General features: G+C 59.1%; 1 protein-coding gene across 1 annotated transcript; it reads right to left on the bottom strand.

Moving 5' to 3' along the window:
- Nucleotides 1-988: 988 nt before the first annotated feature.
- NPBWR2 (neuropeptides B and W receptor 2) lies at nt 989-2,999 on the bottom strand. The gene has a single exon (XM_032257037.1). It carries the CDS (start codon nt 2,765-2,767, stop codon nt 1,766-1,768), a length of 1,002 nt encoding a protein of 333 aa, XP_032112928.1. The 5' UTR covers nt 2,768-2,999; the 3' UTR covers nt 989-1,765.
- Between the last annotated feature and the right edge of the window lie 8,815 nt (nt 3,000-11,814).

Here is an 11,814-nt window from a genome sequence, read left to right as displayed (position 1 = left end):
AAAAAAAAAAAAAAAAAAAAGAAATTACCAGGCGTGGTGACGCACACGTGTGGTCGCAGCTACTCCCGAGGCTGATGTGGGAGAATAGCTTGAGCTCGGGAAGTCGAAGCTGCAGTGAGCTGTGACCGCACTCCAGCCTGGGTGACAAAGTCAGACCCCTTCTCAATTAAAAAAAAAAAGTGAGGCAAAAGAAAAATGAACTGTCCACAGCCCCTGAGTGCAGGGTGGACATGTGACTTGCTTCCAATGCACAGAACGAAGGGACCGCAGACAGCCCCTGACACTCCTGAAGCATCCATGTAGTGAGGAACAGAGGCCTCCTGCCAGGCGGGCGGGGGAGGGAGACTTCTCAGGAGATATCCCAGCACCTGTCCAATATTCAGATGCCAGGGCCTCGGCCAATGTCCTGACTGCAACCTGATGAGAGACCCTGAGCCAGAACCACCCAAAATGCCACTTTAATTCTTGAACCACTGAAGCTGTGAAATAGTTGTTTTAAGCTCCTAGATTTTGGAGAAATTTGTTACACAGCAGCAGATAGCTAATACAGTGTCATCAAGGAAGGTGACTGGATGGAGCTGGCCCTGGCATGTTTGGCCGACTTGCTCTGAGGAGGGTCACTGAGGCAGCCTTGAGCTTGACAGGCAGGGCCGTCGTGGCCTGGAAAGCTGGGGTACTTGGTGGGTGGGCGGAGGTGGGCATACACCCTGGGACACCTTGCGGGGTGGTAAATGAGGGGTCCTGTGTGCCCACTGGACAGACTGCTCAGAGTTCTGGGTCAGGAGGACTGAAACCAACCCAGGGCGCTCTCAGCTGGCTGCCAGGCTGGAATGCCAGGCATGGAACCAGCTGAGAACCATGGGCCAAGGACGGGGACCTGGCCACGGCGCACCTGGGTTGTCTTCTGGGACTCCCCCAGACAGCCAGTGGTGTCTGAGCTGCTTGCCCTTCATTACTAGCACCCCGCCCCCACCAGAGTTTCAGCACGCAGCTCCTGCTGGCTGAGTACAAGCCCCAGCCACACCGTGGGAGGAAGAGTTCCAGGTGCCAGCCTGTCCAAGTGACAGATGGTCCCTAGGCCATGGTGGCCCAGAGGTCCTGGCAGAAGGGCCCTGTACCCTGTAGCAAACTATGAGAGGACCATTGGCCACGGCCTGGGGGGGTACAAAGGAGCACAAGGCCGTGGCATGAGGGCGTGGCGGGGATGGCCGACTGCTGGAACGTCACTTGGGTTTCAGGCCGTGACAGTGGATTTCGTGGTCTCAGTTGCTGCAGGTGTCGCTGGCCTTTGCAGCAGCATAGCACTGCTGCCTGAGGTGCCCACACTGTGCCACCTCCCAACCCTGTCTTGGGAAGAGTCCAAGGGATCCTGACTGTGCCACACAGTGCTGGCCCAGGTCGAGATCATGGTTTGGGTTCCTTCCCCTTCCAACCACTGTCATTAGGGAACCCCAGCCCCAGAACCTTCCAGGGCTTGTCCATCTGTCTGTCCCTTGTGGGTGATTGGACTAAGGATGCTTGCTCTGCTCTGACCTGGATCCCTGCTGCTGTCCACCCAGGGGCTGTCCAGGAAGCAGACGTGGGAGGTATATGTCCATGGCTCTCTCTGGAGGTTTGGTGGCCAGCATTTGAGGGTCCGTGTCTTGCTGTGTGGAGAAGACAGCATGGGGATGTAAACAGGCACAGCGTCCCCTGGAAGAGGCCACCTGAACTGGTGGGTGGGGGTGGGGGTGATGGTGAGGGTGATGATGGGTGCTCAGGCCCCTCAGCACCGGAACATGGTGCGGAAATTCTTGCGGAAGCTGTCGTCCAGAAAGGCATAGAGGAAGGGGTTCAGGCACGAGTTGGCGTAGCTGAGGCTGGTGATGACGTAGGACATGCTGATGACCAGCGGGGTCTGGGGCAGGTCTGTGGCCAGGGCCACGATGGAGGCCAGGTGGAAGGGTGTCCAGCAGAGGAGACACACGGTTAGCACGACCAGGACGAGGATGGTCACCTTCCGCCTGGCCTTGCCTAGAGCCTTGGCGCCAGAGCAGAGCTGCACGGCCCTTAGCCTGCGCAGCAGGTCTGTGTAGAGCACACAGATGGTGCACACAGGCACCACGAAGCCCAGGACCACCGTGTAGATGCGGCTGGCATTGGACCAGGCCTGCTCGGGCTGCGGGAAGCTCAGCCCACAGCTTGGCACCTGCAGCTCGTTGCTGTAGACGCCAGCAAAAGAGAAGAAGGGCAGAACCAGGACCGTGACGCCCACCCAGACACACAGGCTGATGACCTTCGCCCCCCGGTAGGTGCGCCAGGGCATGTGGCGGGACCGCACGGTGGCCAGCACCACCAGGTATCGGTCCACGCTCATCACGGCCAGGAAGTAGATGCTGGAGAAGATGTTGTAGTGGTCGACGGCCAGCGTCAGCTTGCAGAGAAGCTCCCCAAATGGCCAGTGCTGTAGCAGGTGCTCTGCGATATTGACGGGCAGCACAAGTGTGAAGAGCCCGTCAGCAATGGCCAGATTCAAGATGAACATGTTGGTCACCGTCTTCATCTTGGGCGCCCTCAGGATGACAAGGATGACGGCCGTGTTGCCAGTCAGCCCCACGGCGCAGATCCCGGAGTACACGGCAGGCAGGAGCACATAGAGGATCGGTAGCGGCTCGGAGAAGGTGGCATTGTGGCCAGTGCCATTGTCCTGAGAGACGTTGGCACCCAGTGGGGTGAGGGAGGAGGCACCCCTGATGCGAAGGGGCTCCAGATACCCAGCGGCCTGCATTGTAGGTAGGACTGTTGACAGTTTGTGCCCCGGGCAGGTGGGGGGTTCCTTGGAGTTGGGTGTCTGGTAAGAGGCCTCCTTGGGCTGGATTCTAGGAAAGAAAATCAATCAGAAATTTTGAGATCTGGCCTTCTGTTAGAGCACAGCCGCTCCAAGTTCTCTGGCCAAGACTGTGGGCCACTTTGCCAGGTCAAGTGCCTGGGGCCAGAGGGAGCCGGAGCCAGGTGGAGTGTGTCAGGGCCTCCCCCAGCCTCCTCCTGGTGATGCTTCAGCAGGTCAGTTCCCTCCTCCCACAGAGACAGGCTGCTGGCCACCCTCCTGGGAAGAGGAGATGTGGCTCTGCCCGTGCCCCAGCAGCCTGCACACGCACAGTCTAGGTAGAACCAAGCGATCCCTTCAAAAACACCTCCCAGCTCATCTCTGGTCCCCTTGAATCTGAAGCTCCTCCCTCCAGGGTCTTGGAGTTGGCAGCCTCCCTCCCAACCTCCTAGAGGTGCTGCAGACCCCGCTGGCCCACCTGCTCTTCTCTCTACTGACCTGGCCAGGGCTTCGAGCCCAGAGTTGGTAGCCTTGGTGTGTTCCTGGTGGTGGCCAGTACAGGCAGTTGCAGGGATGGGGGGGAGGTGTGCTCCTCACCAGCAGACCCCACCTGAGATTTCAGGAGTTTCAGGACCTGCCCTGCTGGCTGCCTCGGCCCCGGAGGCAAGGTTCCCAGCCCGGTGGCAGCGCTGATGCTGGTGAGGGAGGGAGGCGGATCCCCCACGCTGACGTGGAGCCCGGAAGGCAGGCCCCCCCTTCCCCTGAGCTGCAGTGGCGCCTGCAGTCGGCTGTCCCAGGTCTCCTCAGCACTCACTTACCCAGGCGAACTCAGTGGGCGGCTGAGGCACGTGTCTGCCTGTGGATGTGTGCGCCTGTGCGTCAGGAAGGCACTCCATGCAGGGGCCTCTGGGTGTGCCCAGGTCTTTGGGCAGAGGGTACTGAGGGCATCTGTGCCTCGTCTGGGCGTCACTGTGGCCCTGGGCACCCTTATCTGTGTACATGGGGGTCTCGGTGGGTCTTGTGGCCCACCCTGTGTAGTGAGTGTACATGGCGTGTACCTGCATGTGTGCCAGTGAGGACACATTCATGTGTGCGGGCCTGTGTCTGCCTGTACGGGGTTTCTCTGCATTGCATCTGAGTGGGCTGAGCGTGGGGGGGTCTCATGTGGAAGCACCACTTTTTGGCCATAGGCAACCCAACTTCTTTTTCTGTCTTCTTCTAAAATGAGGAGCTGAGACTCGGTAAGCTGTGAAAAGCTGCAGAGAAGACGTTGGCACCCTGAGGCGCCACTCTCACGCCGTCCTGCAAGGCGGGGAGCGTTGAGCTCTGCTCTGGGCTGGTCTCCGCGTCCTTCCCATCTCCCTGCTTTTCTTCCTTGCTGGACACACCCTGGCGCATTCCACCCGTGTGTGTGCAGCTGGGCAGCTCCTGGACGTGCTTTGCAGGCCACGCCACAGCTGATGTGGGCAGCCAGCCTGTCTCAGGGCCGCTCCTCAGCAGGGACGTGCTGGGTCAGAGGATCTCTGCGTTTTCTTTCTTTTTTTTTTTTTTTAGACAGGGTCTTGCTCTGTCACCCAGCCTGGGGTGCAGTGGCACTAGCGTGGCTCTGGGACTCTGAGCCCCTCCCAGACTCTACCTCTGCTCTCCTGAGCCTGTCCTGAGTGCTGGGCTGGCACCACAGCCAGCTGGTCTCATTGGAGGTGGGGTGGGATGATGGGAAGGATAGGGACACTGAGGGCAGTGGGATGGGGGAGGCGGCGGGTGCTGAGCTCAGGACCCGCGGTGCCAGTGGAGGTGTCGGGCCCTCCTGGCCACAAAAGCAGCATCCCCAGGTGCCTTTCCTTCCTCCCAGACCCACCTCACCTACATCCACTGCAACACCAGGGCCTGAGCCAGGGGTGCTCCCCGGTCTGTACCCCCAACCCTCAGGGCTCAGAAAGGCCCTTTGCTCTCTCCGTGGGCTGGGCATTGTTCCAGCCAACTGTGAGCTTGTGAGAGCATCCTTCTGTGGAAATAATTTCTATTTTCAGAAATAAACTGGCCTTTTCAAATGAACCAGTGAGGCCCTTTGGGTGTAGAGAGGAGAGCCCAGGGAGGGAGAGAGCCATGCTCAGCTCTGTCGGGTGGAACGGCACCGGGGGCCTGGCAGCAAGGCTGCGGACAGAGCACATCCTCTGTCTGGGGTGCTGGGGTGGGGGGGGATGGTGCCAGTCTGTGTGCATCTGAGCATTTTGTGGGCCTGTGTGTGGGGGTCTTGCAGGGACCCAGAGGAGAAGCAGCCCTACATTTATGCGTGGCTGAGCCCAAAGACATTGCACCCCAGGGCGGGGGCCAGGGAGAAGCGCCAGGACCCTGAGACAGCCCACGCGGCATCCAGGCAGAGCTGTGCCGGCTTCACTGTTGCTGCCGCTTCATGCCCTCTGCCTGCCCCTCCCTGCGCGCTGTGACTCGGTCTCCACACACGCATGCAGACATGTAGCAGGTGGAGTCACACAGACTCACAAGCGTGCATGTTGGCTGTCTCATCTCCGGCCAGGCAGGCCCTGGAGTGGTAGACTCGTCCTGCTCCCTCTCCCTCATCAGCTCTCCAAGATGAGCCTCAGCAGTGGCTGTGCCCCTGCAGGGTAAGTGCTCCCAATAGGCCTATGCCATCAAGACCAGCGAGAGGGCTGGGCGCGGTGGCTCACACTTGTAGTCCCAGCACTTTGGGAGACCAAGGTGGGCAGATTGCTTGAGCCCAGGAGTTTGAGACCAGTCTAGGCAACATGGTGAAACTGCATCTCTACAAAAAAATACAAAAGTCCGGGTGCGCTGACTCACGCCTGTAATCACAGCACTTTGGGAAGCTGAGGTGGGCGGAGCACCTGAGGTCAGGAGTTCAAGACCAGCCTGGCCAACATGGCGCAAAATCCCGTCTCTACTAAAAATACAAAAATTAGCTGGGCGTGGTGGCGGGCGCCTGTAATCCCAGCTACTCAGGAGGCTGAGGCTGAGGTTGCGGTGAGCCAAGGTCACGCCACTGCACTCCAGCCTGGGTGACAGAGCAAGACTGTCAAAAAAACCCCCAAACCCACAAAAAACCAAAGATTGGCTGGGTATGGTGGCACATGCCTGTAGTCCCAGCTACGTGGGAGGCTGAGGTGGGAGAACTGCTTGAGCCCAGGAGGTCAAGGCTGCAGTGAACTGAGATTGCGCATTGCACCCAGCCTGGGTGACAGAGTGGGACCCTGTTGCAAGAAAAAAAGCAAAAAAACAGTGAGAGGCTCAGGCCTGGCTTCCTCTAAGTAGGGAGTCGGGCAGCTTAGCTCTCTCCAAAGAGACAAGCAGCTCAGGGCCAGTTTCCCTCAGAGTGGGAGGTGAATTCTCCAAGGAAGCCAAGAGAAAACGCACTTTATTTGTAAAACTGGGAAGGGACCATCTCTTGTTTAGATTCAGGGTTTTCTGCCATGGGCACCTGCCGCCTCTCTTCCCCTCCAGTCAGCACTGAACTGTCCCTAGGGGAGGTCATGGCTTGGGGTCCTAGTTAGTCCCTTACCCGTCTGTGCAGACAGGGCCACAGACATGGGCACCTTAGCTGAGGGCAGCAGATTGGGTCCTTCTCAGCCGCCTCCCAAATACCCGACCCTGAGGCCCCGAGTCGTTTGTGGACGGCACAGATACTTGTGTGGGAGGACTGCAGTGAGCAAAGGGAACAATTCCTGCTCTCACGGGACTGGCCCTCTGGTGGGGGAGGCAGGCGGTGGATGAAATGGGGCCAGGTCCTAAGACCAGAGGTTCTGGAGGTGACAGCTGGGGGAGCAGAGGCCTGAGCAGGCTGGGAAGACGCCATTGCAGGGGTCCTGCCCTAGGGGCCTGTGGGAGCCAGGAAGCCGGAGGTCAGGATGGCGTGTGGGTCTGGCTGCCCATGGCAGCCCTGCCCTGACCACGGCCTTTGGCAGCAGGGGCTTGCAGGGCTCCCTCTCTTCTCTGAGCCTCATCTGCTGAAGCTGTGCCTGCCCTCCCCACAGCCTCCTGCTGCCCCAGGCACGTGTAGGCAGCAGGCTCAAGGAGGCTGGTACAAAGCTCCCGTCGTGACTGAAACACGCAAACAGGAAGGAGGGCGACTGCTCCCTAGGGCCCAGGCCTGTCTCCTCTTGGGGCTGGGAGGGTTGTTTAAATCAATTACCAAAGCGCTTGCAGCCTCCTGCTCACCCACAAAGGCCCCAATCCAAGCACAGGAGGGCGGCCCCCAGGACAGTGTTCCCCAGTGGGGACTGCTCCCTGCTCTCCTTGCTCTGGCCAGTCCAAGACCCCAATAACCAGGAATAGGCCTGGAAAGGGCCTCGCCCTGTGCTCAGGAGCCTCCAGGTGCTCTCTCAAAGCTCAATCCCAGAGGGCTTCACTGAGGAGATGTCACTGTGCCTGTCTTCGGGGGCATGTTCCTGGGTGATCTCAATGTGGCTGGAGATGTAGGAGAGGGCTGGAGGGGGTCCCATCCTGTCCTCAGGGCTGGGAGCAGCTGCGGCCTCCTGGAGATCGTGGGCAGGGTGGGCAGGCAGGTGCAGGCACCTTTGAGTCTCTGGGGGAGGGGTTGCTCAGGCATGTCAGTGCCTGTGGACACACATCTGGGTTGGCGGGAGTGTCTGTCTGTCCTGTGACACCCTTCACTGGTGCCTGCAGCGGCAGAGCCCCCAGAGCTCCCAAAGAGGGCCCAGGAATGTCCAAGACCTGATGGGAATGACCATATGTCTGGCTTTCTTGTCAGGCCATGAATTCTTGCTGAAGTATCCTTCAGTCGGAAAGGCTGATCCATGCCCAAATCTGGAGGCTTTTGATGCCCCGTTGGCTCCTGGCCTGGAGAACCTGCAGGCTGGCAGTCTGTGCCCCTCCACAGGGGCTCATGCCCACATGGCTGGTTTTGAGGTGGTCTTGAGGTTGTCATGGCAGCTGGGGGTAGGGGCCTGGGGAGTGGGGCCTGCAGCTCTGGGATGCTCCAGGGGCCAGACCTGGTGACCTTGGACCAGGCTCTCCATTGTGGGCAGATGAGGAGGGGCGGGAAGGCTGTAGGAGAAAGGCTCCCGCCTTCTGGATCCCTCACCTTGGGGACTTCCATACAGGGGGCAACAGACCCAGGCTGGCAGCTAGTATGGTTGGAATGATGGGCCCCGTTGGGGGCGTGGGAGCTTCTGGCCTTGCCCATTCCCTTCCCCTTCTAACCTGCCTGGCACCAATTCTGAGCTCGTAGGATGGATGGTGCCCTGAGCCTGTGGCAGAAGCTTCAGCTATCCCTGAGGACTGGCTGATTCCTGTACTGTGACCGCTGTGAGACACACACACACACACACCTGCTCACAGATTCCAGCACACAGACCTTAGCACACGGATCCCGCACCTGCCTCCCACACGTGGCCACACGCTCGCACTCCGTTTTTGCATGACCGTCTCCAGATCAAATCTGGGTCACGCACTGCCATGTCCGGCCTGCGGCTGTTGCTCGTGGGTGGGGGAGGCTCTCTTGGGCTGGTTGCTGAGAGACGAACTGGGCTGGGGAAGGCTGGGTAGCAGCGTGGGACCAGACCCCGCTGGAGAGGGGTCGGGGTGGGGCGCATGCTGGAGGTAGGGGCAGTGGCCAGGGCAAGGCCAGAGCCCCATGGCCACACGCTTGCCGCCCTGATCCTCGTGGCGCCGGTGCACACGTGCATGTTCCACTCCCCGTGTTCGTGGCAGCCAGCCCCCACGTGTCACGCGCACACACCCCGTCTCGTGCGCTCAGGCAAGGCTAACATCGTGGTACCTGCACACGTCCGCACGCGTGACTCCACGCACATTTGTGCCCTACTTGAGCCTTCACAAGCTGGCTGCACACGCTCCTGCTCACAATCCATGGACATGCCCTGAGGCTCTCTCTTGAGGTTCAGAGCTGGGGGGCACCCCTCACTTGGGAGAGCCTGTTCCTGACCCTGTCCTTTGCTTGAGGCGCCTTGGGAGGGTCACTGGGTGAGCATCAAGGAGAAGCCGACAGCCGCAGGGCTGGAAAGGCACCATCCACCACCCATGCCTTTCTGTGGCCAGTGAGCAGGGATCCTGCTGTGGTGAAATCTCAGGTGCGCTGTGGTATGGGGGATGCCAAAGGTGAATCTGCAGCTGTGGGGACCCTGCAGAAGAGCTTTGCTGGGCGGGATATCGGGGGCAGTGCTGGGAGGTGGCACCTAGCCATTGTATGTTGAATCTTCTGTTTCTGAATCTGCATCCTCTGCACAGAGCTGGACATTTTGATGCAGCAGCCAGGACTGGAGTGGAGACACCCTTAGCTCTGGGGACCCTGCCATGGCCCCTCCTGCTGATTGGCTGGCCTAGTTCCCATCTCCACCTCTTTGCTCCCAGCACCTCTGCTGGTCCATGTAACAGACACTGATGTGCCCTGATGCATGCCAGGCCCTGGGCTCAGTGCTGGGACCTGGCAGGGGCTGGGGTGGCACCTCTGTCCAGGACTTGTGAATGGGACCCTCATGCTACTACCCTGGCAGCAGCCGGGAAGGGGCCCAGCTGAGGACTGCAGCTCTCCCCGGTCCAGAACGTTTGGCCAGGCAGGGGGAGGTGCTCCACTTGCAAAGTCTGTGGTGGGGGTTTTTGTCAGAGGAACTGAGCTGGAAGGAGATATGAATGATGGCTCTGCTCTGAGAAGCAAATAAACCTTTGTAAGTCAGAAGGGGCCTCAGTTTCTCCATCTGTCCTGGCCCTGTTTGTCACATGCCCTGCAGGACACACACACCTGTCTTTCCTGCACAGCCCTCCATGGAGCCCTGGGCCGGGTTCTGGGTCCACCCTGTCCCCTCCCAGGGCAGTAGGGAAGAGACTGCTTGGACTGATCACACTGGGTCTTCGATGGCTTCCCTCCTCCATCCCCAGGGATGTCCCAAGGATGGCAGGTGGAGGAGGCTTTTACAAGGAGAGGCAGAACTGGCGGGAGCAAATTTTCAGTCTTGAGGTTGTTGTAGCGACTGCACCCTTGCCGAGGTTGGGTGGCTGTGCAGATGTCCAAGTGCCGGAGCTCGGTATGTACAGAAGCCACGTGGGTGGCTCCACGCCAGGGCTGTGGCACAGGTGTGCCTCAGTGTTGGTGAGTGTGGCACAGCTGTGCAGGGGTGCAGGTGAGGTGTAAGGTGGCATATGTGGCCTTGTCAGGGCTCAGCTTTCCTTGCCTGTGACCTCAGCCTGTATCCAGCTCCAAAATGTGGTCTGCAGTGGGGAAGGGCAGGAGCTGGATCTGCCCGGCCTGGGGTCCTGCAGCAGATGCGTCTGTAATGAGTCCAGTTGTGCAGGCTCCGTGGTCACCATAGCGTTGGTACCCAAGGGGGTGGACAGAGGCTTGAATCTAGGACTGGGCAGCTCCCTCACCTACCATCCCCACAACTGTGGCCTCAGTCTTCAATGGACGAGGCCAAGTCAGCCAGGCCAGGTCGGGAAAGGATGCTGGGCCATGCCCTCGGCCAGGTCCTGTGGTCTTCAGGCTGCCACCCTGAGCTGGGGATGGAAGTGGGGGGGCACAGGGCCTGTGCCAACACCTCAATGGTGCTTGTAGCTATGATGCTAACAATTCTAACACCATGCTGTTGTCTTTTTGGCTTCTGGAATTTTGAGCCAATTTGGGCTCAGTGGGGTGATGCTGCCCCTCATCTGGCCGAGCCTGAGGGAGTAGGGACCCCATTTTAAGCTGGGCATGGTGTGGGCCACGTCACCATCCACCTTGTGTTTATGGGTTGATTTACAAGAACATGGCGGTCTTGGAAGAGTGGTGACAGTGTTTAGCTTAGTGGCTTTGATGCAGAAGCCAAAAGCATGGTCTGGGCCAGACCTAGGAAGCCGGGGCTCCAAGCTGGGCAAAGGCACCGTATAAAAGCTGGGTGGAGATCAAGGGGAGCCAGGGCTCAGGCTGGGGGTCCCCTGAGGGGAGATAAGGGTCTGCAGGGGCTGTGGCATGAGGATCTTCATGGCTCCAGTCTTGGAGGAGAGCAAAGCCCAGACAAGCCTGGGGACGGGACAGAGGAGGTGGACAGGGGTGTGGGAGGCCAGCCACGGCCACTTCACAGGAGTCTTGGGGACGCCAGCTTGGCTCCAGGCCTCAGCGTGACGGTTGCCTTCTGCCAGGGTCAGGTCCCACTTCTTGTGCCCAGAGTCCTCTCCAGGCCCTTCATCGTGGCCCCTCTCTGCCTCCCCCGGACTCCAGGCCGGCTGGGCCGCGACGTGTCTGTGGTGTGCATCTTGCGAGCTCCATCTCCAGCCCTGCATTGTGGGAAGCAAGTTGCCCAGGTGCCATGGCCGGAGACTGAAGGCAATATCTGTCCCAGCATAACACATAACTGATTACTTAGTTATAGCAATGATACCACATAGATATTAGATTCAATCACATAATCAATTATATTATCAATCTTATTACATCACTGTTGTCTATAATCTTTAGTATTGGAGTGTAGGAACATCTTATAGTACAGACATAATCCGGTGAAATATAATTCAGAACTGAAGGGACACTGTGAGAAGTGATTGGGACGTGAGAGTCAACACCTTGCGGTACCGCCCCCGTCTGGGGAGGCGCCCATTACTTAGCCGGCCATGAGGGGGTTTCCCTCTCACTGCGGAGTTCAGAGAACACTCTGCTCTGCCGGCTCTTGAGGAAGGTCTGACACGTCTGACACTAGCCAGGCCGCCCGCAGACATCCAGGGGCTTAAACCCTCTCCGCGGTGCTGTGCTCCGACGGTCACCATCCTTGTCCACCTTCATGTTCCACTTTCCCACCCGATGCTCCCTTGTAAATTCTTAGAAGCTGTGAGAAGTAAGAATAGAGGAATCCTAAAAGCCTTTGATCTCTCTGATAAGTGCATAGAAAGATACTGACACAGGTGCCTCCCCTCCTCGCAACGGCTACCTGAGAGGGAGGGGCCCTCTGTGCTCTACCCATGTGGCCCCCTGAACTGTGCCCACATGGTCCCCCATATTGTAAGAATGTGATTTGCTTGACCCCTAC

The sequence above is a fragment of the Sapajus apella genome, unplaced genomic scaffold (genome assembly GCF_009761245.1).
Source record: "Sapajus apella isolate SASKATOON/1434 unplaced genomic scaffold, GSC_monkey_1.0 scaffold96, whole genome shotgun sequence".
Taxonomy (NCBI): Eukaryota; Metazoa; Chordata; class Mammalia; order Primates; family Cebidae; genus Sapajus; species Sapajus apella.
This window is presented reverse-complemented; position numbering and strand designations above follow the sequence as displayed.